The sequence below is a fragment of the Fulmarus glacialis genome, unplaced genomic scaffold (genome assembly GCF_000690835.1).
Source record: "Fulmarus glacialis isolate BGI_N327 unplaced genomic scaffold, ASM69083v1 scaffold5901, whole genome shotgun sequence".
Taxonomy (NCBI): domain Eukaryota; kingdom Metazoa; phylum Chordata; class Aves; order Procellariiformes; family Procellariidae; genus Fulmarus; species Fulmarus glacialis.
This window is the reverse complement of record NW_009190755.1, coordinates 11,635-39,320: the sequence shown is the minus strand read 5'-3', so window position 1 is coordinate 39,320 and position 27,686 is coordinate 11,635. Positions and strand designations below refer to the sequence as shown.

Here is a 27,686-nt window from a genome sequence, read left to right as displayed (position 1 = left end):
AATTGGACTGGCTTAGTAACCCAAGCTTCTCTACGGAAGATGCACTATTACTGCATCAGCGCACTACAGAAGTTGCAAATCTCATCCCTGAAAAATCACCCCTAACAAGGTAGAATATACTTCAGTATCTCTTAAAGTAGCCTCTTTCTTATGTCCTGCTTATCTTCTGTTATGTGAGACCAAAATCAGGAGCTTTTAGGGCTGCTTTTCATTCCACTGTTCAGTATTTAAAAAGGCCTGAACTGAGTCCTATATAAAAGTATGAATAATGCTTCCAAGTCCTTTAACTTAAAATAATAAGAAATTATACTTATGCAATTACATTCCCACTTTCTTTTTCTCACAGCTGCATTTAAATCATTGTTATTTCGGAATGGAAAGGGAACTGAGTGTTCATGATTCTTCATTAGCTTTTGAATGTACTAAGTGACCCTTGAAAAAATGTAAAGATTAAGCATCATCTTTGTGATTTCTCTGTGAAAACCAGTTCAATCAGCCATTTCACAGTCGACTCTTTTACTTTTTAAAAACTAGCTGAAGATGTGAATCAATGAAATATTACCTGTATCAAGTTGTGTGGCTGTGTAGAACATGCTGATCACAGAAGTGGGTGATTATATTCTTTTACAAAAATGAGCTTTAAGCAGCCACATTGGCTGAAGAACTAGTTTTAATACCTTCACTAGAATAGTTGCTATACTTTGCATATCTACAACACTTAATAATTAATGGAATCAAGTTGCAATTGCCAAGTTCAAAAACTTCATCACTTGTAATTTGATACAAGCCCCTGTGTTTATGATGACTGTTGGTGGTAACAATAGAGAATGTCTTTATAATAACAATCACAGCTGAATACATCTTTTTGTATACTTATTCTTACATTTACATGTATTGTGTGACTGAAATGGAATCACTGTTCTGGTTATTGGTCATACATTCCTTTTATATTTCTTCAGAATTTTTCAGGGCTTTAATGTCATAAAACTAAGGAATTTACAAATTACTATTCAGATAGAATGACATAGTAAACCCACCATATTTCATTAATCTTTGGCAAAGAATTTGTCAAAAAATAGTGTACTGAAAAAAGTTTGATTTTTTTGCTTATTACTAGGGTACATTCTCAGTTCAATAAAAACTAATTACTCCAACATAGTTGGTGTTTTGGGGGGGGGGTTTGGTTTGTTTTTTGGTTTGGGGCAATGTGTGTGTGTTTGTTTTAAAGGCCTGCTAATGGTTCTCCCATAGGTTCTTTTGTCTTAGTACCCTTAAATAAATTGTGTAAGATTATTTTCTACGGTGCCTTGCTTCTGAAACGCTGCATTTTCTTTTATTGACATATTAGGAATACTGAGACTTGTTACTCCTTTCTTTTATTGAAAGATTCCAGAAAAACTGTTTGAAAAGAGCTTGTGCTTTAATTAAGGGTTAGAGAAGACCTCCATTATTTCAGTTGGTCATTAAGTATGGGAGTGTATGCAGTATGTGCAATCATATACGTGTGTTTTGTCAAAACTATCTGTCTTTTGTGTGATCTCTCAGTAAGTCAGTTGTCTGTTGCGTGTAGTGTTTGTTACTACATTATATTATATGATAATGTTAATTCAGTAGTCATCGAAAATTGTTCTTTGAGAGGTGAGATTTGAATTTCTATTCTGGAAGTGATTTGAAAAGTATAGTTTTGATATTTCTTATATAAGTCATAAAGAAACAAGGAAAAAAGTGCAAACTTTTTTCTTTTACAGGTCACCCTGAAAGAGTTCTTATCCTTTTAGCTTGACCTAAGTTGTCTTAACAAAGTTAGGAAATTTTATCAGCTCAGTCACCTTCTTTAATTTGGCGATGATAATAAATGGATATTTATACAGATCACACATCAAAATGCCTTTGACAGTTAAAACTTTGACTGGTTGTCAGTAATTCCAGCAGTTGAAAAAATATAGTTGTAATTTAATGCAAATTTATATCACCTTCATTGTATGTGTTGCTGCTAACTCTCTTCTCCAAAAATACAGGGAGAATAAAGGTGAAGGGTAAAATTATTCTGAACTTTCTTATGGTGATATTTCTTTTTAGTTTTACTACTTAGATATATAGGTGTATATAGAGATATATATGTATATATATACTTGTTTCCAAGCAGGACTACTTCAAGATCAGAGTTGTCAGGGGAAGATGATACAGATGAGAGTCTGAAACAGTCAAGTAAGAAAAGGAAAAAGAAAAAGAAAAAGCATCACCACTATAAGAAGACAAAAAAGAAAACCAAAGGGGACTCTAGTAGCAGCGAATCGGACCTGGACACTAAGCACATCAAGGAGAAAGCCACAAGAAGTGGCAGAAATCATGAAAAGGAAGCAGCAGTAACGTATGTATTTATTAATACTATGCAAGATGTAAATTAATTGTGTTCTGGTATTTGTCTCTTCAACTTTATGAATTAAATTCTTGCCACTGGTGGGTAATTTTTTCTAAGCTGTATATGACTAAACCTGCATTTAAAGCACTGAAAAGAGAATTAGAAATATTTGTTTAATCATATCTGAAAAACTGTGACTAAAATACTCTGTGAAGTACTGTTCTGCAGAACAAAGCATGGTATGGCGGTAATGAAATGTATTTTTAAAGACATGTAGAGGCTTATGTTCAGTTTTTGTAAGCATCTTGTTTCATTTCATGGATCTTTGATTTACTGGGAGAGTTTGGAGAGGGATTGCATTAAACGTTACTCTTAATTTGTGCAAAAGTCTTAACATACAGCTGCGTTTGCCTTGTGATATAACTTCCTCCTCACATTTCCTTTTTTTTTTTCATACTAAGACAAAGTTTGTTGTACGATTTAACATTTCTTTTATGTCCAGCCATTTATTGCTCTATGCTGTGTACTTCATACTTCTTGCTTATGGTACATCTAGATGAGTATTTGAACAATTGAAATGTTTTGCTAGATCTTTTTTGTTAATTCCAGGTGCTTTAAAGCACTGTATAATTGGTGGAGGTGTCATTTTTATATGGAACAAGAAAATAGGTATCTAGTGACTAGCATGATCTTTAGGCAGTAAAAGAGGTTCTGTGAACACACTTGAGTATTCAGGTTTGGCATACCTAGCTGTGCTTTTCTCAGTCTGTTGGTTTTTGATCGTTTCATTCAAAGTGGCCTAATCTAACTGGCTGTGTAAGTCACCTTTCCCTGTTTCTCATCATGTTTGCTAGTTTGAGCAACCATTTTGCCTTTCTTTGATCCCCTAGTTCCTGTTTTTTCTTTAGCATCAGCAGCTCTGGCTCTAATTCACAGCACTGCAGCTGCTCCTGGGGACAGACTGAGGATTTGGTGACACTGAGGAACTGTTGTTACAGTGGGGTGTAGTCCAGGCAGTCCTTGACTTTCCCCCAATTTACTACTTTTCCCAAGGCAGATTTACCAGGAGCTGAAAGCATGGGCTTGTGGGCACGTGTCTATGCCAAAGGCTCTTAACGTTGTTTCCCTATGGAAGAATAGCAGTGGTAGCAGAGGAGTTGTCTGCTGCCTCTACCTACCCCCACCACCTTCTGTATGAAGACTCTGTTGGTGGTGGTGAAGGCTTACTTGGCTGTGAGGAAGCACAATGAAAATCATTGAGATGCTAAGACCATTCTGCTCTGCCCAGTCACTCTTGTTTTTGCTGGAAGGGTGTCTGGGCTGGACGGAATGGACTTATGTGCCGAACCTGGTTCATCAGCTGTTTGCTAGACTGGCCAACCAGCCAGTTCTTTGCCCAAATGAAAGGCTTGAAGTTCTTTCAGGGTGTCTATTTTCACTTCTTTCCATAAATTTTTGGTACTGGGGGAATACTGAGTTTTCAGGAGTCTGTTTTTGAAACCTGAACCACAAAATTGCTCTAAATGCAATAGGTCTTGTGAAATTTTAGAAAGCTGCTCAAGACTATAAAACTCGTTTACTAAGTTACATATTTGTAACATGAATTCAGACTGGAAGTTCGGTTTGGAGGCAGGTCGCAATTTCCCCTTAAGTTCATTTGTATAACTGTAATCCATAAAGCACTTTTTTATGCACACAATTTTACAAAACGCATGGGTATAATTACAGCTAATCAACATAATCCTCTTACAGATTATCCTCTTTTAATAAGATGCTACAATTAAGAAAGACAAAAGTAAATTTTAAAAGTAATATATGTAATATATTGTAATATTATGTAATATATGGCTTTTAGTTTATAATTTACCAAGCAATTAATTGGTTAAATCTGGTTATTACTTTTCATAATCGTAACTCCAATTTTTGGAATTGCAAGGAGTGTTTGTGTTTGGTTTTGATGGTCCTATTAGTGTATTTCTAGTTGTTTCTTTCCCAGCCTGTGACTGACTTTGCAATGATGGATCATGTACCATGACTTTGAGTAAATTAAATTACTATGAACTACAGAAATGTGATGTTTCCTGGGTTTTGTAAATGCTGAATATATCCACCAATGTTTAGAATATACTACTTCTGCTTTTCTTCAGTGTAGATAAGAAAACATCAAATCTTACCAGCAGTCGCTTTGTTTGGCTTGATGATATCCAAGCTTTCACAGCAGAAACCTTCAGAATAGACAAGAAACCAGACCCTGCAAACTGGGCCTACAAATCCCTGTATCGAGGGGACATAGCAAGGTACAGTATGTTGGCTTCTATTGGTATTCAAACTATTCGCAGAGTCACTATCTCAAGATTCAATAACTTGAGTCTGGCTGTGAAAGTTTTGTGTAGAAGATGAGAAAATAAGATAACTGAATGGTTTATTTCAAAATTTGACTTTGCGTTGGGCAGAAATATTTTAAAAGGTGAAAGATACCATGAAATAATGGGAATAAAGTGCATGAGTTTCATTTTTTCTGAAAACATTCTATGTGTAGTAGACTGCAGACATGTGAACTTGTAGAACTGCCATCTGGAGGTGGCAGCATGCGGCAGATGCAAAAGCATGGTTTTGAGGTCAGAAATCCAGGGTTGTGTTACAGATCGTCTTTGGGCAAGTGCCCCTTTTGATCTCTGTTGTTCTGTTTCTGTGTCTGAAAGGGAAATGAAGGTACTGATTATTTCGTACTGGATTTGGCAAGAGCTTTACTTACTTGAGTAGTTTGATATCCTTGCAAAAAAAAGGTGCAGATACTTTCTTAGCAAACAGATTCTGTTAGATCACCCAGACATTGTACCAAAGGGTATCTGTCTCATGCACTGCTACATTTCAAATGACAATATATGAAACTGCATATTCAACATTCTTAGTGGGTTGCTGGTACTGTGATGACCCTTCAGAACATTTCCCCGCATTAACGGAGAAGCCCTTCTAAAGGAGCCTACACTGGGCTCATGCATTATGTATGTACACTTACTTCTTGATGTTCTCAAGGAAAATTGTTTACTATATATAAAAAGTAATTATTTGTGGAGGAGGGAGGATTTATGGATTTTATTTTTGTAGTGTATATACCTTTGCAGTAAAATTGCCTGGTTACCATCCATTCCAATTTTCTGCCTTTGGATTGTCAGCTATTGTTTAAGATGAAAAGTGTTATTTTAGCATTGCACATCACTATGTCTGCCACTGAAATTACATTCTTGGTAATATTTTAAGATGGTATTTTCCCTTCTAATCCATAGGATTATTGTGGGCTTTATGAACCTGGTCTCTTTTTCCTCTCCACCCTCCCTCCCCCCACTTCTTGGCATATAAAATGGATAGAGGCTTAGGGATACAGAAAGATATTATCGGACTGAACTACTGGTGTCTGGTTTTTCAGTTTAAAATAATCTAATCTAAATAGTCTTAAATAGTGCTGTCTGTTGTTCTTTCTCCAGGTTTGTCTACACGGCTTAAAATGATAGGAGGAAAAAAAAAATTTTCTTCTGCTGAGTATGACAGATATTGTTGAACTCAGAAGAAGCTTAGTATGATAATAAAAGTGATGGCACTGAAAAAATACATAAATTGAAGTCTTAAATAAGGAGAAAGTTGCCAAGGTCTTACACTTTCGAAGGTCTATGCATACATTATTTGGGTCAATTTGAATTAAAGTACTTCTTCCATGCTTTCTTTGAAAAAGGAGGTATCTTTTCTAACGTCTGTTTTAGAAGATGTTTAATTGTATTTTTCCTTCTAAGATATAAAAGGAGAGGAGAGTCCTGTCTTGGCATAGATGCAAAGAAACATTGTATAACTTGGGACAATTCTGCATTAAAAAGGAAGCAATTACAGAGGCGACCTGAGCGCTACTTCACAAAGAACAATATGAAGATGCTGAACATAGATGGGATTCCTGTTTGCAATAAAAGTTCTCCATCTGACTCAACTGCTTTTATACCAGTTTTCCAAATGGAAACTGATGATCTTTCTGACACAACGGAGGTAAATCCTCTTGGGATTTATGACCCATCAACTACAGTGTGGCTACAAGGAAAAGGGTGCAAGAGTGCAGACCATGAGCCTGTAAATAGGCAACAAACAATTCAAGAGCCTGGGATAAACATTGACTCCATTCTAATGACGAAAGTGGAAGAACATAACAAGAAAGTCAGAGAAAACCCAAGAGATATTAATGCTTGGATGGAATTTGTTTCTTTTCAGGTATGTGTTCTGACAGACCTGGTTGCTTCTTATAAGTAATAAATACATGAATATTATATTGTAGTTTCATTTGTTTAGGACTGTATATCTTCCATTGGTGAAGAATGAGTTGTTAATTTATCTTCACAAATGTCAGCATTCTTCTTGTGATTCTAGTGATGATTCTTCCTAATGTGATGATTTTTCTTTTTGTTTTAAGGATGAATTAATGAGAGGACCTAGCCCTTATGCCAGTAAGGGAGAGCAGGAAGTAAGAAGAAAATCACTGAAGTTAATCTTAGAAAAGAAACTGGCTATTTTAGAGAGGGCAATTGAAAGCAATCCAAGTAATGTTGATCTGAAACTTGCCAGGCTGAAGCTTTGCACAGAATTCTGGGAACCACCAGCTTTGATCAAAGAATGGCAGAAGCTAATTTTCTTACATCCCAATAATCCAGAGCTGTGGAAGAAATATCTCCTGTTCTGTCAAAGTCAGTTCACTACCTTTTCTGTTTCAAAAATCAATAGTCTCTATGGAAAATGTTTGACTACACTGGCAGCTGTACAGGATGGCAGTATGGTGTCACATCCTCTACTGCCTGGCACAGAAGAAGCTATGTTAGGTAAGGTTCTTTCTATTTCATGTTATGGTCAGAATGGTCTTCATAGGAGTTGAATACATTCTCTATAAAAATAGACTTTCCGATGTTTTACAGGAAGTTTTTATTCTCTTCAAAATGCCTGGCATCCTGATTTCTTAGCTGAGAATTAAAGCAGATATTCCAACTAAATATGGATATAGCAGATGCTTTTCTTCCCCAGGAGAGTTTGTGATAGAACATCCAGTAAAGTCTAATGGGCTGAGTGGTTTACAGTACAAATGTCAAGGCTGGAGAATTGCAGCCAACAGCCGAGATGTGCTTTTATCTTTGAAAAATGTTTATTTAAAAAAAAAAAAAGGTTGGCTTGTGAAAGAAACAATTATCGCTTGTTCAAAAGTTTTATAGTTAATTACTTTAATCCAGAAAAGAGAAGGGACATGGGAAATCTGATTTTTCTTGAGCATCCCAGTTCATAGATGGAGAATTCTAAACTGTAATACCATAGAATCATGCCTTTTGTATTTATTGTATGCATATATCTACCACTTATAACTTATTATATTATTATCCCTGGAAAGAAAATTAGTCAGATGGTTAGGACGCTGGACTGGATCCAGGGAAGAAACGAGTTCATGCTCAGTTCTGGCATGGGCTTTAAATTTATTTGGAGCTGAATGACTTAACCTATCCCATTTCATTTTTGCTTCCCTATCTCAGGGGGTCATTGTGATTATTAATCTATGAATACACTGAGGAGGGGGAGATATTAGTGTCACCATGAATATATTTGTGGCTTTTTTTCCTTTTAAAATTTGTTTTAAATCTAGAGGAGACTATTATGAAGCAGTCCATGTTTCTTCATGTGTGGCATAGTTCAAGGAACCTCTAGTTTTATCCAAGTCATGTAACTGCTGTTTGAGCAATGATGCTATCTGTTACGCAATATCCAGTCTGGACTTATAGATTGAGATGCTGGGTTACAAATTAGTTTCAGGTGTTCAGGTCTCTTCATCTTGGATCAAGCACTGGAAAAAGTGCTGCAAAGGAAAAATAGTCTCCTGGCTGGTGGATGTTGTACTGCCTGATACCTTCTAATTGCTTCTACTGTCTCTGATTTCCAACACTTCAGTCACTTTATACACTAACCACAATGAATGATTCTCAGGACAAATGTTTTATTCAGCATCTATTTTTTCAAACAGGAAGGTTTTTCTTTCATTTTGTTTCCCTGCACAGAACGTATTTGACTCATTAAATACTGTTTGTCAACTGCTATGAGAAATTTGGTTTTTTTTTTTTATGGAGTTCCTTTAACTATATTAGATTGATTGACATTTTTCAAAATACTTGTTTGCTGGCAATGTCTATAGATAGGTTAAAATGAAAATGAACTCAACTTCGTGTTTCTGTTCCACTCTTAATGTCTTGTTGTTCTGTATTAAGACTATAGTGAGTAAGACTGTTGAGGGTTTTGGTTTTTGGTTTTTGGTTTGGTTCCCCCACCACCACCTTTGGAATTCAAACGGTAGGAGTGGGGAAATTTCCAGTGGGGAGATTTCTTGATCTGAGATTTTTTTTCGGTGACTCAACTATCTAATTCTTGGGCTGAATTTGAACTGTCAGTTTACTTATTAGGAAGATTACCAGATTGTTCGTTAAGATAAATATACAAAGTGTTTCACAAATTAATTATGAGGTGAGTAGCAGTATGTATGGTAGGCTTGTATCTTCAACCTTTGACCTTTGCTAATGACAAAGTGTGAGAGCTAATTTTAAATAGTGGTGGACTATGCCATCTAGTGTTCAATTCAGTATGCAGTACTATCTGCTTGGAAATAGGTGGATGGTGTTTTAAAACATGAAATGTAAGAAAGCAGGTAAAAGTTAATTTAAAATTATAGATAATTTTTTACTTAAATTTTGAGATAACAATTCGTAATACTTTAAATTTACTAGAAACTGTTAATATAAACCAGATGAAGGTAAGCATTCTCAAATTTTGCTGCAGAAAGGGAGTCCTGTTTTTCAAATTATACCTACTGGTTGGGGAGAAACATCCTTATCTTTTAGGTCAGTTCAGCTGCAGAAGTGTCTTAGCATCATGGACTGAATTAAGTATTCATGCTGTTTTCAGCTTTTACCACAAAGAAAATGCTAATCTTTGCATTTCTTCAAATATCTTTTTCTTTTTTATCATGCAGAAAATCTTACACTATAATTTATTTTTGGCTCCAGTTTGGCAGCAAGTCCTGATGAGATATTCTCTACATTCAGACTATTTTAATCAAAGTTCATCTGTTTGAAGCTGAGAAACTAGGAAAGGACAACTTTTTCAGTGTCAGTAGGACACAGTGCCTAAATTGGTTAAAATACTTCAGAAGATTCTATTATATATTTAAACATACTTTTTGTTGTTTAAATATCTTCAGAAATTTCAAGAGTCTTTGTTGTCAGAAACAATCATTGACTTTGCAGAAGAATCTGATTAAATGCCTGGTTTGTATATTCTAGCTGAATTCAAATTTTTATGTGCACACATCTGATGTAAATCTGAATACAGGTAAAAGGAGTAAATCACTTGCCACTTTTTAGTATTAAAAAATAAGATGATAATTAGAAGAAATTGATGCTAACCTGTGTTGTTACATGTGCGTATCTAGACACTTAAATATTTTGATTGTTTAAAATCTTCCAAAGCCAATGCATTTAGTGAAGAAACAATAGTTTTTGAAGAACTGTTTTTAAAACTATCAATGAATTATTTAAGTCTTGATTTTTATGGGGTTTGGGTTTTTTTGCAAGCCAATTAAGATTATGATTTAAAGCAATTTGGTTTTTGAATAGCCACTGTTTTGTTAAGACTTGAGTGTAATTTGGAGTGATGGAATATCTCTGAAATGTCCTTGAACTGCCTAGTAATAGAGGTGTTTATAATACCTGTTATTTCTCCAGCTATTTCATTTAAGACTCTCGTTGCAAATACATGAATAGAAAAACTGGGGCTTTTCTTCGCTTTTTAAGCTGAGACTTGAGACTCAGTGTGTAGTAGGGATATGGCAGTGATTACAGAAATAATTTGTTGAAGAGCAAGGGATAGGACTCTTCTCTACTTTCAAGCAGCAATACTTTGACCAAAAGACTGGGCTTCTCTTAACTGAGTTCTTATGTAAAGGAAAAGAAAATGGGAATGACAGTTGGAATGAAAATGCTATATTACCAACATATTACCAATATAACTATCTCATGCAAAAATGAGGCAAAAAGGATTTTTGTTGTAATCACTTACTGCATGAATTGTAAGAATGCCCAGCATCTTCAAAGAGGGCTATGAACAACTCTGACAGATGTTGGATAAACTGAAGTTGGGACCATTGCGTATAACTTTTATTCATCAACAAGGATAGTGCATGTATGGCATGAATAAAAAGTCATCTCTTTGGCACATTTAAAGTGGGAGGTCTTAAAGTTAATTAAACTACAACAATTTTGACATGCATTTATGCTAGTTACTCCCGGTGTTTTGGATTTTGATACTGTTCCAAAACAATTATGCTCTACAGCACTTCATGTATGTCTTTTGTATATTTCTGGGCTGTAATAAAATACTTGCAACAAAATTTATTTGAAATATTAAAATTTCATCTTCTTTACTTTACAGCTATATTTATTCAGCAGTGCCACTTTCTGAGACAGGCTGGCCATTCTGAGAAAGCAGTGTCTTTGTTTCAGGCTCTGATTGACTTCACCTTCTTTAAACCTGACAGTGTAAAAGATCTGCCGACAAGGGGACAGGTAACAATTTCAATTTAAATGGGTGTCCTTGTGCATTACAAAAAATGCTGTAACAGAAAAACGTTGATGAATTTTTAAGGGGAAGTATTTTGAATCACAACTTACTTTGCAGTTCTTCAAGGTGATGCTTGCATTGGAAAAATGCTTGTGGGTTCTCTGGAACTACACGCCAAACGGCTGCTTCTACTGTATATAATAGAAGTTGATAACCAGTCATTTCATGTCTTCTTTTTTACTAATTAAACATGGAAAAAAATGAGCTGACCAATGTCTGTGTCTAGTTAGCACTTCCCCTGCTTCTTTTCCCTGAAACTACTGCTGTTTTGTTACTGTTGGTGGAGAAAACTGATAGGACCTATAATCTCTTTCTGTTCTAGACAGCTCTTGCAAACATTTCTTGGGTTCTCCGTTATCTGTTGTTTTCAGTAATTCTTTGATGGCTACATTAGGAACACCTTCATGCTTTAAAGTACCTTTTATTTGACCCATGAGATTGTATTCAGCTTATTGTGTTAAAGTACTAAATCACTTTCTCTTGATTTGCTGAGGAGAATGTTGGGCGTACACCCCAGTAATAATCAGTAAATTAATATTTAGAGGGGGCTGTTGCCAGTGTAGCATCATCCCACTGAATTGTCCGGAGCTGCTTCCTTTTTAATGAGTGGTAGGGAGGGCCACAGTTAGGCGGCTGGGCTACTGTCGAGGACAGAAGTTGAATTTCCTTCTATTACCTCACCACCTTCCCCAGCAACCACTACTGAGACTCCATTTTTTGCTCTCTAGAGTAAATTTTATTGTAAATATTTGTATTAACAGTCACATCTCAATGTCCAAGCCAAGGTTTGGTACACAGCAGAAGCATATAATAGGAGAGAGATGGTTATTAGAGCTAAGCAGGGGAGGAATTGATGAATCTAAAGATGACAGATTACATACAGGCAGTGACAAAGTCAGGACTAGAGCCCTGGACTTCTGATTCACTGGGAAGTGCCCTGAAGTTGTTGACCACCCTGAAACCTGAGAGATTAAAGGCCTTACTGATCTTTTCCTCTTGTCCTCAGTCCAGTCATATTTACATCCAACTGTAACATTTTGATTTGACCATATGATTGTCTGAATTATCATTCCATTAGCCAAATTCTTCATGGTCCCATGGAAGATAGGGAGGAGGGGAGATTTGGTTTCTGAAAGCCACATCTTGGGGACTTTGGATCCTTATCCTTGAAGGATCTGTATAGGATGTTTGGCACAAAAGTCTTTTGCTTTCTTTAAAGCCTAATAGTTTTTTAAAACAATATGTTCATGAGAAGAGCTTATGACAGTCCTGCTGTGCCACAGGCATAGTTGAAGTACTCAGTTGTTCCTCTTCTTAAGCAGCATCTAACAAAGTCTTCAGATACAGAAGTTGCACCCAGATAAGTGATTGCAGCATCTGGAAAACCTAAGTTGACCCAGGTAGTGTCTGTACAACAGCAACAATTATTTTTCTATATGTTTTGTTTTGGTTGCCCCTGCCCAAAACAACAGGTGGAATTCTTTGAACCCTTTTGGGATAGTGGAGAACCACGAATTGGAGAAAAAGGAGCAAGAGGCTGGAAAGCATGGATGCACCAACAAGAAAAGGGTGGCTGGATTGCTCTTAAGCCTGGTATGCCTATGTCAGTATGTGTAGTTCTATGTCCACACGTTCTTCTAAACATTTTGATTAGAATGATGCAAGCTGTTTCTTCTCATGTTTTTGCATACAAGTTTTAAAAAATATTTACCAAGATTAAGTATATCACACTTCATAGGGAAAAGCATGTGTTGAGCATTCTATGTATGGTATTGTTTATGGAATGTTGTTGTCCTTCCTAGGGATGAGAATTAAGGGAGAGGATGGCATATCCTCCACTCTGTGCTGAAAAGGCTAAATGTGTGAGTACGTGGTTGAGACCCATGCCCATCTAAAATGGAAGGAAGCTACTTTCCTTAAGACCTTTTCATCATATTGGTAGACCAGGGGGGATTATAGTATTAGATGATAGTTGCCTCAAGGATTCCTAGCTTAATGATTCTATTTCTAGAATCAGATTTCAGTTTCTTATAGCAATATATAGTAGAAATAGGAGGAAAACCTTTCCTTTCTCTTTGTGATGCAGAAAACGAAGGAATTGCATTTCACTTGGCTGGAGTGCTTCTGGGTGAGCCGGGATGCAGAAACGCCTCCCTGCTGCTTAGTCCCACCTTGTCTTCTGATCTACAGTGCTTCCCTTAATGTCAAGGACTATTTCTCAAACAGATACATCTTGAAAGGAAGCAGGGGGCTGGAACGTGTCTGACCAAAGATGAGTTGGCTCTGCTTTTAGTAAACAAAGGAACTGAAAAAATTGTCCCTGGATTAAGATGGAATTTCCTTGCCCCTTAACTGAGGTCAGCAGTTCCACTGCTGATGGTTATAGACATTTTGCCCACAAATTGGGAAGACTCAGTATAGAGAAGAGGACCACTGCCAGTCTTGGGCAGGTCCAGCATATATCAATGCTTTTCTCCATGCGTGTCAAGCCCAAAAGTTCAGGTGCAATCTATAATTGAGTGTCGAGTGTCTAAAACTGTCAATTTTTTTCAAACTTAGGTTAGATCGTGGAAATGCTGTCATGTTTTCATAGAGTTGCTGACTAAAGGAGAGGCTATAGATCACAAAAAATATATAGAGAGTAAAAATCTTGCCACCACCTGTTTGTTTTACCTGAAATTTAAGAACTGGGAGCGGGAGTGTTTCACCTAGTTAATGACAAACGTCAGGATCAAGAATTTGGAGATGGTGTAGAAATGGCCTGATTTTTGTAAAAAAAAAAAAAAAAGTGCAGGTAATCATAAATTTTGAGGACTTTTTTTCCCTCAACAACAAGAAAGAAAAAAGTATTTGAAAAATCTCACCAAGCTTTCCCTTAGCCTGCAGGTGCTCATCAGTTTCAGCACAGAATTAATATATTGCTGTCACAGGAAAAATATGCTAATTGTGTCTAATAGTCCAGAAAGATCATCATAAAAGTGGGATGTGGTTAAGCACTGCCTTTTGTGTGTGTTTAACTACATTGGTTGTTTCAATTGCACATTAATTAACATTTTGAAAATACCAAGTATTTTAAAGCAACATTGCCAAGCTTGGTTTGCAATGTTTAACGTTATAGTACTACTTTTTACTTACAGTGGTTTTCTCAAAATGTTTTATGCACATGAGTATTCATAGAGCATGTTTGAGATTGTATGCCCAGGTATGAAGTGAAGTTGCACAAAAAGATGACTGACTTTTGGCTGTTGCTTGCAAACTGTTGTTGATGAAAGTGGTCCACAGCCTGTCAGTGTTTTCTTTTCTCCTCTGTGGAAAAGTTTGAGTGCTGACATTGAATTAACACTGTATTTGTTTACATTTTTAAAGTAGTTAAGTTGTATGTCAAGTTTGGCATTTGGATTTGGTGGATTAATTTTTCTTTAATAATTTTGTGTGGGGGTGTGTCTTAATTTGGTTTTAGATTATGATGATGATGAAGAGATAGATGAGGATCAAGAAATAAAGGATAAAACTCTCCCCAAGTGGCATATTTGGTTGGATATTGAATATTCTCGTGAAGCAAGGCATTGGTTACCTTGGAGGCCAGACAAAACCAAAAAGGAAACTGAAGAAGATTGTGAAGATCCAGAAAGACAGGTCACTGTGATATAATAAAACAAGGGGAGATGATAAGACGAATTATCCTTTCATTTTAACTCATTGCCAATGGATATTTCAGAGTAATCCTTTTCTTCATTTGGAAAAAATTCTTTTCTTTGTTTGGAATTCAAAATTTACCTGAGGTTTCGTGCTGAGACTTCTGAAATCCATAGGAAGCTCATGGTAAACTTTGGAAAGGCGTGTAGGCAAATAGTCTGTCTCTGCTGTTCTGTGATTTCTCTCTTCTGTATGTGGAAATGTCACAGAAATCTGTGTTTAAGAAGATACATGCATTAAATAAAGGTTTTGTTGCCTTCAAGTCAGATAGTTGTTTTTTTTTTTTTCTTGGGAGATAGGTCAAGTCAGACATTGATTTTCAAATAAAAATATGTTAAATGGCCTAAGCAATAATATCTTTCAAACCTTCATTGTGTAAGTTTTCTGTGGAGATCTTTGATACTCAAGGGCAAAGAAATCTTTTGATAGTAAATTTACAGTCTGACTGGAAGAATACATTAACTTGTCTGATTTTAATTTGAATGACATTCTGTTACCATTTAATAGTAATTATAAACTTTATTGACTTGAAAAGATTCTTTAATTACATAAACTACAGGTTTGCTAATTTTATTTGATTGCATAAATTAATGGATTTTGTTTTAATTTGGATTTTTTTTAGGTATTATTTGATGATCTTGGACCATCTCTAATCCAGCTTTCTAATCCGGATCTTCAATGTCAACTGCTGTATTCATTTTTGCAATTCCTGGGAGTTCCATGTACAAGTAAACTCTTCCCTTCCAACCTGTATATTGCCATGGATGAAAATAACATCTTTGACAGTGTGCTTTCTGATGAAAAGCCACTGACTTCTGTTGGTTTTCCACTTTCTGGATTCAACAGTATTGGTCACATGGACACGATGCTACGAAGGAGACATCACATAGGCCACTATAAAGAAGGAGAGGAGTTCATACAGAATGTTTTTCATGTTCTATTCCTGCTATTTTCAGGAAAGGAAAAATCTAACTTGTCCATTTGTTGGTTACAGTATGAAGTATCTAAGGTAATGAGGAATCTGCATGTAATCACTTTTGTGACCTGTAGCTTTCTTGTGTATTAATGTTTATATTGAATTAAAATAAATATTGATGAAAATTAAGTCTTGTAGGACTAAGTATTCAAATCAGGAAATGCCAGTTAAGATTGCACTGGGGGTAAAAAAAACCCCAAACCCTTTTCTTCAGTACATGTTACACAGTGGCATACATGTAACAAAATATTTTTTGCAGTTTTGGATAAATATTATTATATGATACATTGTATGCTAGACAGGAATGGATGCAAGTGATTTTCCACAAGGCAAAATGAGTCAGCCAAGTACTTTTACCAAACTATTCTACTAAGTGCATAATCTCCAATAGCATGATAAGAGCACCTTATCAAGAAACTTACTACTTCCTGTACAAGTTACATTTGTAGTGTTATTGAAGGAAATAACACCTTATCACTTGCATATGGATTTATTTAAGTAAAACTGCTCTAACAGATGCCCACAGAAGGATGAGAGTCCAGGTTGTCTTTCTATGCTTCAGAAAGTTTAGTATTTTTGTTTCCTTATGGAAAGGTTCCCTGTCTCTTACCCAAACACTACCTGACCAGAAGATCTCCTGTAATCTTCCCATCCAATCTCCAGATTTGTCTGTCAGCACATTCCCCACTGTGCAAAGCTACTTGGAGGTTTAATTGTGCTAGTCATAAGCTGCATCTGGCCAGACAGGATCATTTATTTTCCTTTTCTCAAACATTACAGGTTAGCAGCTCTTTATTTAAGCAGCTGGCCTTTTAAAAGAGTGAAATTTGATATTACTTAATGGCAGTGGCAGGAGTAAGAATGATAAGCCTGTGTAATTTGGCTATGTTGGAGGGAGCTGACAACAGGCAGTTGTGACAACTTACAGTACTCAGTAGCAACAGATCTGGCTGGTGGTGAAATATGGAACAATGTGGAAACACACACAGTAATGAAATAAAAAAATGCTGTGAGGGGTTTTTTTTTTCCTTTCTTCTCCCACCCCTCTCAAAATTTGTTCTGTTTATCCTCCCCTGCAGGTAGTTCAGTGTCTCCAAGCAAAAAACAAGAAGAAGCTGAAAGCACAAGGGAGGAAGAGTAAAAAGTTGGCCAAGAATCTCCTTAAAGCACCTGACAACCGAAACCACCTTTCTCTCTGGAAACTGTATGCCTACCTAGAATGGCTGCTTGGTAACATTGATGATGCCAGGAAGGTATTTGACACAGCTCTTTGCATGGCAGGGACAGGAGGATTGAAGAGTTCCCAGCTCTGCAGCCTCAGTCTGCTTTATGCTCAGCTGGAAGTGGAACTACTAGAAAGTACAGAAGGAGCTGTTACGTCACGTGCTGTTCATATATTGACCAAATTGGCTGAAAGTGGACCATATGTGCCGTATAGTGGACAAGTGTTATCTGTGAATGTCTTAAAAGCTCGCAAAACATATGAGCATGCACTGCAAGATTATTTAAGTAAAACACCAGTTTCTGATCAGGATCAGGTCAGTGATGCTAATCAGCTGGTTAACTTGGTTGGTTGTTACGCACTGTTCCAGTATTTGACTGTTGGGATTGATGCTGCAGTATTAATATATGCACAGATTTCGGAAAAACTTGAAGCTCCTGGTCCACAGACAGGTGAAAATACTGGAGAGAATTTTGGCATTCAAAATTTTCCCACTGCTCTTGAAGCTGTCACAGTGCTGCATACAAATTTACTCAGATTCCACATGAAAATCAGTGTTTATCCTTTGAGTCCCCTGCGAGAGGCACTAACTGAGGCTCTGAAACGGTATCCTAGCAACCAGTCTCTTTGGAGGTCGTATATCCACATCCAAAGGAAGTCTCACAGTGCTAGCAAAGCACGAAGATTTTTTGATGGTGTCACAAGGTCTACTAACTCTTTAGAGCCATGGCTGTTTGCAATCCAAGCAGAGCAGATGAGAAAAAAACTCACTGAGAATGTCCAGAGGTAATATCTTGCAGCTCCTTCTGATTATGCTTTTTTTGATCTGTCTAATGACTTAACAGAAGAGAGAAAATGCTATCATAGTTTTCATTTTGCAGATGAAGAAGCTGTAGCTAGGAAAGGTTATTTGTTCAAGACTGAACAGTGAGTCAGTGGCAGAATCCTGGATAGGTGATAGTCTCATGTCCTTTCTACTGGATCAGACTGTGTGTTGCTTTGTGTTTGATTACTTGCTACTGTGACATCACGATGGTACGCATTTCTTTAAGTAACTTTGAAATAACTAAGAGCCTGCTTAGATGGCCAAGGTAGACACTGTGAGCTTAAAAATTGGTGCATTTTAATACTACAGCAATAAGGAGTGTAATGCAGAGCTACGCTGCAGTTTCTGACTGAGCTTGCTGCCCTACTTTACCCCTGGATCACAGAATACAGTTGTGGCAGATCTGTTTCCATAGTGAGTACTTGAGAGTTTAGTTTTCATATGGAGCTGTTGCTAGGTAGAAGAGGCTGGAAATTTCCTGAATTTGCAGTGTGGTCTGGGCTCAGATTTTTTGTTCCTGGGAAAGGAGGAAGGGGTAGGAGATGTGGGGAACAGAGGTATGTGTTCATCCTTAAAGCTTAGTCTCTAACTGTTGTCTACCCATTGCTTGGAGCTACCTATGCACTGCTACCTACGTATCTCTAATAACATTGGCAGCTTGGTTCTTTGTGTCTGCACATAGCAACAGAGATTTCTAGGAAAATGTTATCTGGAAGCTTTACATAGCCGTAAGCTTACAATATTCACACGTGATGAAATTACAGAATTATCAGGATGCTTTAAAATGACAGTGCTCCCACTGCTTTGATTGCCACAGTCTGGCAATAGGCATGCATACATGATAGTGACATTCCTGAGCTGTCAGTGTATGTCATCCTAAATTGTAGTAAGAATTCTACAGCCACCAAATATAAAGGAGGATTGTAATTTGATTTATTGTTAATTACAGACTGACACTATGATAGGTTTTCATTATTGTTACTGGAAACTGATGTTAAAATTCCAGAATGATGATTTTCTCTGTGACATTTAGTTCCTTTCCAGATTGTTCTCTACTAGCATAGCCTTTCCTGTAGGTTATATTTGTACAGGGACAAGTTGGATGTTGCAAGAGCAGAGCTGAACTTCTGCAACAGAGATAAATAGCCTGTCAGTCATGCATAAAATTAATGTTTTATGATGTTGTGACAAACTAAGAAAACGTCTGTACTATGTGTAACTATTTCCTATTCTGTTTTGTATTTCTGCTTGTTTAAGTGCATGGAATTCATTTAAAGAAATGAACATGAAGGGTAAAACAGTAGGGTATGTAAGTCAGTGTGAGGTACCGTGCTTCAAATGTCTGACTCCATGCAGAGTAGATTACATTGTTTTCCCTCATGGAAAAGGTTAAGATGAGAGGAAACATGACCTCAAAGACCCTTGAAAAAAGAGGAAAGTTAGGAGCTAGTGTTAAGCTTAGTGGAACAAGCTGGCAGGCTAAGAGAATGCACACAGATAGAAATGATGTTGCCATGAGTGCTCCAGGCTATTTCTTCAACCTCAAGCATCAAAAATAAGCCAATCTGTATCAGCTGTAGATAGAAATCAGTGCTTCGGTGAAAAATAAGTACCTGCTTTTGTGTTATGCCTGGAACTTCGGGGATTTGAATCTCTGGGTGAAAGAGAAAATTATTATTGTAATCACGGTTGAGATCCAGAGCTGTAATCTAGGCCTTGATCCAAGACCAACGTATGGTCTTACAAAAGTGACAGGGATAAATTTGAACAGGCTTGCCTGGGCACCAGAAGAAGACTTGCTGACCTAGGCTTGAATTTGGTTTGAGCTGCTATGCCAAGCTGGGAATGTTAAACGATCTTGAACGAAGACTAAGATAAATGTTTTAAGATCATATGATAGTGGATTATTGTACTCAAAGAGAAATTATCTCCTCCGGTTGGACAGGGTTAATTTTTTAACGTGCTAAAAGAATTTTCACAAAAATACCTCACTTACCTTTTTTTAACTGATTTTCCTATTTAGAAATGTGTTGATTAGATTAGCAAGTGCTAAAAATCTGGTTTATAACTTTCAGAGTTTGTAGCATGAAATGCAAAAACCTGGCTATATACAGTGCTATGTGAACAGAGACAGTGCATTGACCTTTATCCTGTCTTACCTGGATGTGGTCCTTTAGCTTAGGTTTAAGGAATTGTGGTTTCTTTCTTCCTCTGTGTTTCAGGGCAGATGTTGGTGAAATACATTCTACTATTCCTGAAACTGGGTTAACAAATCGGATTGTAGCTCTATTTGAACACGCAGTTCAGAGTGAAAATGGTACCCATTGTCCACTGCTGTGGAGAATGTATTTGAACTTTCTGGTAAGAAGGAAGAGTAAGTTTGTTTTTGTTTGTTTGGGTTTGTTTTGTTTTTGTTTTTTTTTACCTTATTTAGAATTTCTCATGAACACAGCTACAATACTGTATAAAAAGAATACTAGATGCTGCCATACCAAGGTGATATATTTGAATTGTAATGCTTCTTATTGCTGGGAATATTAAGGGAAATGTAATTCACATGGATTAGAAGGAGTAATAGCTTCTGACAGTGTAGTTTTAATATAGATGCAGGCAAGTTATTGTGGCTGCCATCTTACATAGATAAAAAATATGTCATAAGATGTCAATAGACGGATTCTACCCAGTCTTACTCACAATATAAAGGTAAGTGGGCAGGGGAGCAAAATTTAAGAAAAGAGGAGGCAAATTGTAGGGACTTAGGATTTTATTATTTTTATGTAAGTAAAATGAGCAAAGATGACTTGTATTTATGTTTTAGACCTACTTTAGGGTTCCGTAAGGAAATTATGAGGACTTTGATATTTCAGTCAAATCTAGATCCTGATTTTGTATAACTTTACAGAATCACACAATGGCTGAGGTTGGAAGGGACGTCTGGAGATCATCTTGTCCAACTCCGCTGTTCAAGCAGGGCCACCTAGAGCCAGTTGTCCATGACAATGTCTAGGTAGCTTTTGAATATCTCCAAGAATGGAAACTCCATAACTCTCTGGGCAACCCATGCTAGTGCTCAGTAACCCTCACCGAAGAAAAGTGTTTCCTGATGTTCAGATGGAACCTCATGTGCTTCAGTTTGTGTCTGTTGCCTCTGGTCCTGTCACTGGGCACCACTGAAAGGAGCCTGGCTCCCTCTTCTTTACATCCTCGCTTCAGGTATTTATATACATTGATAAGATCCCTCCCTGAGCCGTCCTTGCTCTCTCAGCCTCTCCTCACAGGAGAGATGCCCTAGTCCCTTAGTCATCTTAGTGGCCCTTTGTTGGACTCTCTCCAGTATGTGCATGTCTGTCTTTTACTGGGAAGCCAGCAACTGGGCACAGGATGCCAGGTGTGGCCTCACCAGTGCTGGGTAGAGGGGAAGGATCACCTCCCTCAACCTGCTGGCAATGCTTTGCCTAATGCAGCCCAGGATCCCATTAGCCCTTCTTTGTTGCAAAGCACCATTGCTGGCTCCTGTGCAACTTAGTGTCCACCAGGAGGCCCAGGTCCTTTTCTGCCAAGCTGCTTTCCAGCTGGGTGGCCCCCAGCATATATTCGTGCATGGGGTTGTTCCTCCCCAGGTGCAGGATTTCGCACTTCTCCTTGTTGAACTTGATGAGGTTCCTGTCAGCTCATTTTTCCAGCCTGTTGTGGTCTGCCTGCTCTGGATGGCAGCACGACCATCAGGTGTATCAGCCACTCCTCTCAGTTTTGTGTCATCTGTAAGCTTGCTGAGGGTGTACTCTGCCCCATCAGCCAGATCATTAACAAAGACGTTAAATGGGATTGGACCCAATACTGACCCCAGGGGTACTGCTAGTTACTGGCCTCCAATTACAATTTGTCCCACTGATCACCACCCTCTGGGCCGAGATGTTGAGCCGGTTTTCAATCCACCTCATTGTCTGCTCATCCAGTTCTTACATCAACCGCTTGTCTAGGAGGATCTCATGGGAGACAGCGTCAAGGGCCTTACTGAAGTCCAGATAGACAATGTCCACTCCTTTCCCCTCATTTACCAGGCCAGTCATTTCATCATAGGAGTTAAGTTGGTCAAGCATGACTTTTAGTGAATTCATGCTGCCTGCTTCTGATGATTTTCTTTTCGTTCCTGTACCTGGAAATGGTTTCCAGGATTAGCTGCTCCATCACCTGCCCAGGGATCAAGGTGAGGCTGACCGGCCTGTAGTTCCCTGGATCCTCCTTGTTGAAGATAGGAGTGACATTTGACTTTCTTCAGTCTTTCGGCACTTCTCTCAATTGCTGTGATCGATCAAAGATTGCCAAGAGTGACCTCACAATGACATCTGCCAGCTCCCTTGGCACTTGTGGGTGCATCCCATCAGGGCCCATGGACTTACGCATTTTGGGATTGCTTAATTACTCCTTGACTTGATCCTTTTCCACTAAGGGATCATCTTCCTTGCTCCACATACTCCCTCTGGTCTCTGGGACCTGGGATTCCTGAAGGCCAGTCTTGCTACTAAAGACTAGGGCAAAGAAGGCCTTCCGTACATCAGCCCTTTCCATGTCCTGTGTAGCCAGGTCCCCTGTCTCATTCAGCAGTGGGCCCACATTTTCCCTACCCTTCGTTTTGTTATCTAGGTACTTACAGAAGCCCTTTTTGTTGTTTTCAACATCTCTTGCCAGGTTCAGTTCCAGTCAGTCTTTAGCTTTCCTAACTTCATCCCTGGAACAACTTCCAGATCTGAATTAGAAAAAAAAAAATGCATGAACATCTGTATGGTTTTGATTTATGGTGGAATAAAGAATATGGTAAAAATACTATTCTATGTGGGCCCCTCAAATATTTTCTTCTCTCTATTTTCTCCATACTATAAAAACTTTACCAGACCAACATTTTTTGATTGATTGACATTGGAGCAAGCAAGGTGCAGTCCACATGCAAAATAAATGCATGGTAGGGAAAACATAGCTATAGTTTTTATAAATTGCCTTGAATTTTCACAATCTTTTTGAATCTTAAAAACTGCATATAAAGGTTATGCTACCTGGCATTGCAGAGTAACACCAAAAAGCAATAATGTTTGTTTCTTCCGTAGTTCACCATGGAAGTACATAAATAAAATCAACTTCACATAGGCAGTTTTGTCATCTTGGTTCTTTTCTTGCTTCTCCAAAGTACAATATGGAAGATGAAAACACAATTGGAACTCATGTAAGAAGAATTTCATTCCACAGTATTACTCCTCTATTAATGTCCTCTGGTGTAATAAGTTGTCAGATGGGAACCACAGTTAGCAGGCTGTGAAATACAGAGGAGGCAGGGGAAGGAGAGACTCTTGTTTTGTGTTTGAGAAGATCTCTTGCGTGGGACTATTACTGTGACCATTTCTACACAAATACATGCTTGTAAATATTTTATACAACTTTGTATATAGGAATGTGCAATTGAATTAGTTATTCTTTACAAACTACTAATGAGACTCCAGTATGCACAAATGCTAAAGTAAAATCACCCAGTGTGTATTTTATCGCTAACGGTTCATTCATGGAAGATATCTTTTTCACAAGAACAAGAAGGAATAATTATTAGATGCTAATAAGATGGAGGAAAATAATACTTTTACAGTAGCAGCTTTGAATAACATTGTTCAGAGAAGCAAAATCAATTAGAAACATTAAAATTTTCAGATACAGTCATAGAAGAAGTAGTTGTGATTGTCCAGTATTACCGTAAGTTCTGTAGATCATTCTGTTTTCTCTTAGGGTGTGTCTAGATATTCAGTCTTTGGCATATGGGCAAAAGGTTCTCACTGTTTAAAAACACAAAGCTTTTGTATAGATTTTGAAACAAACTATTTCTCTTAAATTCCTATTTATTTTTATGAAATCATGCTTGACCAATCTGGTAGCCTTCTACAATGAGATGACTAGCTCAGTGGATGAGGGGACAGCAGTGAATGTTGTTTATCTCAACTTTAGCAAGCCTTTTCCACTGCCTCCCGTAACATCCTCATAGAGAAGCTGATGAAGCATGGATTAGGTAAGCGGACAGTGAGGTGGACTGAAATCTGGCTGAACTGCCAGGCTCAAAGAGTTGTAATCAGCAGTGTGAGCTCGTGCTGCACGACAGCCACTGGTGCTGTACCCCAGGGATCGATACTGGGACCAGTATCCTTTAACATCTTCATTAATGATCTGGATGATGAGAGAGTGTACCGTCAGCAAGTTTTGCAGATGATACAAAATCAAGAGTGGCTGATGCACCATATTCTGCTGTTGGCCTGTCCAGGTCCCTTTGAATAGCCAAGAGCCATGAAGATGAATAAAGAGTTGGAACATGTGTTGTACAGGGAGAAGCTGGGAGACTTGTGATTGTTCAGCCTGGAGAAGTGAAGGCTCCTGGAAGATACTGTCAATGTATATAAATATCTCATGTGAGGGTGTGAAGACAGAGCCAGACTCTTCTCAGTGCTGCCTAGCGACAGGACAAGAGGCAATGGCCCCAAATTGAAATACAGAAAATTCCATTTAAATATAAGAAAAACGTTTTCTACTGTGGGGTGATGAAACACTGGAATAGGTGTCGCCATCCATGTAGATATTCAAAACCCAACTGGACGTGATTCTGAGCAGCTTGCTTTTGCTGACCCTGCTTTGAGCAGAGGGGTTGGAGCAGATGGTCTCCAGAGGTCCCTTCCAACCTCTGTGATTCTGTGAAAAACTTAGAGGCAGAATGCTACTGAAAGCTCTTTGCAGAGCTGCAGAAGATGCTTATGCATCGTAGCGCACAGCTCTGACAGCAGGGTTTCCAGTAAGTGAAATGCATTGCTGTTCAGTAAAGAGAGATCATGACACCGGAATAGCACAAGTTTCTATAACCAATGTATCAATAATAGGAAAAAGAATTTCTAGATTTTAAGAATTGACAAGGCAACCTGCTGATTTTTAGCAGCAGTACTGATGTAGTCAGAACAAGAGAAAATGTAAACTCGTGACTGAAGATCTCTTCTCCTCCAAAGATCTCAAAACATTTAATATATTTTCAGTATTTTGGAATTACTGATTTTTTTTTTTTTATTTGCCATAAAACCCCCTGTTTGTTAAGTGTTTTTTAAAGTAGCCCAATTCAAAAGATTTCTTCACAAGAAATTGTGATTATTTCTACCTGTAACTGGAACGACTGAAGCTAAGGAGACTGTTCAGCACTCTGACCTCTGCTATCCTTTTCTTTTTAAACTTTGTGACAGCTGCGTGCTCTGTACTTGTATCACATAGTTGAACGGGTACTTTGAGGAAGAAGTTTTAACTCCTTCCAGATAGATGCTAATTTGACATACCCATTTTTGTAGGCGAGGGGATTCAGCCTTAACAAGCTTCTGCTGACTAAGAAAATGTATGTGCACGATTTCATCAGCGCACAAAAATAATGTATTACCACTTTCACTGTACCAAAGATGCTCTTGTATAGTATATGTGCAGTGTATCAGGTGTAAGTTTTGGTTAATGATTTGCACTCTTGCCCACTGCAGTATTATTGTCAAATACAGGCAAAGGCATTGACTTTAACTGAAATACTCAGCAGAGGCTCTTTCTGCTAGTCTTTGTTCTATTACTTGTCTTACAAGTAAAGCCCTGAAACTCCTTAAAGTTTCTCTTCAATTACATTGAAGAGTGTAACCAGTGTCACCAGAGTAACCTGTCAAATTGCATAGCTACCACAATATATAGTAATAAGGATTCCTCAGCAGAACACTGAGCTTTTCAGCAGTAATTTCTTTGTCTCGGAGATAACTGGTTTATTATTTCAGCTATTACTGCATTGAAGTATGAACATTTTTTTCTCACACAGGCTTCACTAGGAAAAAAAGAAAAAAGTAAAGGATTGTTTTATAAAGCCCTTCAAAACTGTCCTTGGGCAAAGGTAAGCATAGAAGAAATATAAGCCTGTCATACTCTAATTTTTGAAGTTCTGTATTTGGGGAAAAAAAAAAGTTAGACTTTAGTAGTTGTTGTAATGAGTTATATGCAAATGAAAGGAGAGATTTCTGAAGGAGAAGATTTTCTGCAAATAAGAGATGCATCTGAAATGGAAACAAACGTAGTGGTCAGTGCTGTTTGCATTTCAGAACAGAAGGTGTTGCATTGCATGAGGCAAGGAGATAATAAATTCCTCTCTGTGTGATCTAGAAGTGATCGTGTCTTTCAGACCATGTTTTATCATGAGCATGGAAGTAGCAGAAATACATAGGCAAATAAAAATGTAATTAGTTAATAGTGTAAGAAATTATTCAGGAGCACCCGCAACTCCTCAGGTAATGTCTGTATATGCTGCACATGCTGCAGCACCTCTTGACCTATGTTTTATCTTTTTGAATAAAATTATTTAGTAAGAGTTGGAAAAGACTTGATTAAACATCTACATTGCTGTCACTGTAGAAGTACTAATTCTGTTTGTATTATTTTAAAGAAGTATGTATTTATGTTCTTGCTACAGAGTTGTTCGCGTATCTACATACTTCTTTATGCTACGTTTCTTGCTATGATAGAAAGATGGCAGAGAAAATGTTCTCATTGTCTTTCTAGGTACTCTATATGGATGCAGTAGAGTACTTCCCTGATGACCTGCAAGAGACGCTTGATCTAATGACTGAAAAAGAATTGAGAGTGCGGGTACCTATGGAAGAGCTGGATCTACTATTAGAGGTTTAAAAGAAGGCTGTAAATGAGTGGAGAAAGTACAGAAGCTAGTTCCAAAACTAAGAGTTAGACCTGTCTCTTTTCAAACTCTGGAAACTCTGTTGGGACTTGGGTACTATGTACTTTTTTTTTTAAGTTGGGTTTGGTTGGGTTTTTTTTTTTAAGCTTTTATATAAATTGCTATCAAAATGGAGTTCCACTAGCTGCAAGTATTCTGGAATCAAGTACTGCATTTTGCCCACAAAAATGCATCCATTTCTCTGAAGTATTGGTGGCTCCCACAGAAGGATACCCTCTTATAAATAGCCTCCTGTTGAACGTTGCCCACATTTCTTATTCTATTGTTTGAAATCACATTCCCTGGAGTTCAGCAGAGGTTCAGTACATGCCAGCTATGGTTTGGTGAGCAGCACAGGAAATAAACATCTGCCAAATGGATGCTCCACTGTCCTCCGGTTGGCAGACTTCAGTAGTTTCCTTCAGCTTGGTATGCATGTGTATATATAGCTACCAAGTCAAACAGCCGTTACATCTGTACATATACTGTTAGTCAAAGCTAAATCTTTGCTTGAGCAGGCACCTATTTTGGACTTGTATTTGTATGTTTTGACAGATGACCATTTTAATATGAATATTTATGAAAAATATACCTGAATATTTGAAAATTCAAAAGGAACTTGAATTATTTTTTATTTCTTAATTTAATATAACTGTATTAAAAATGAAAATGTATCCATAATGCATCTCTAAGCAGCTCACTTTTAAACAAGTTTTTGTAACTGATTACTCGCTTTTGACCTGAATACAGGCAATCATCATTAGAAAAGTAGAGTTCTGGTCTGTATTTAATCCTCACCAAAGAAGGCAGAGTAGTCACAACATGACTGTTTAATTAGTAGCTTCTATTCCAAGAGTCTTCAGGCAAGCTCCTAGAGAAGTAGTATGAAATATGGTGACAAGTTAAAGATATAGTTTTGTTATATATTTATTTTATAAGACAGAATATGCTGAAATATGTAAAAGACTCTTTAGTATCCCTACTCTTGAAACCCAAATACTCAGAAACTGGATCTTCATCTGAAAAGAGGGTACCTGCAGCCACTGAACACCCAAAACTGTTTCAGAGGTTTTTCAGGAGAAGACTGTCACTAACAGCACTAAAACAATTGGGGTCATCCAGCTGGTGAGATCTGATTACATGGAGAACTATGGCTGGACAAAG

General features: G+C 37.5%; 1 protein-coding gene across 1 annotated transcript; it reads left to right on the top strand.

The window, feature by feature from the left end:
- On the top strand, positions 1-26,476 carry NRDE2 (NRDE-2, necessary for RNA interference, domain containing; the record flags this gene model as incomplete). Its single annotated transcript, XM_009586396.1, has 13 exons — positions 1-109; positions 2,147-2,371; positions 4,510-4,659; positions 6,151-6,613; positions 6,813-7,215; positions 10,853-10,986; positions 12,514-12,634; positions 14,502-14,677; positions 15,360-15,746; positions 16,793-17,721; positions 19,984-20,122; positions 25,617-25,688; positions 26,351-26,476. Coding segments are annotated over 13 exons (3,434 nt in total), but the record flags the coding sequence as incomplete, so codon positions are not given.
- Between the last annotated feature and the right edge of the window lie 1,210 nt (positions 26,477-27,686).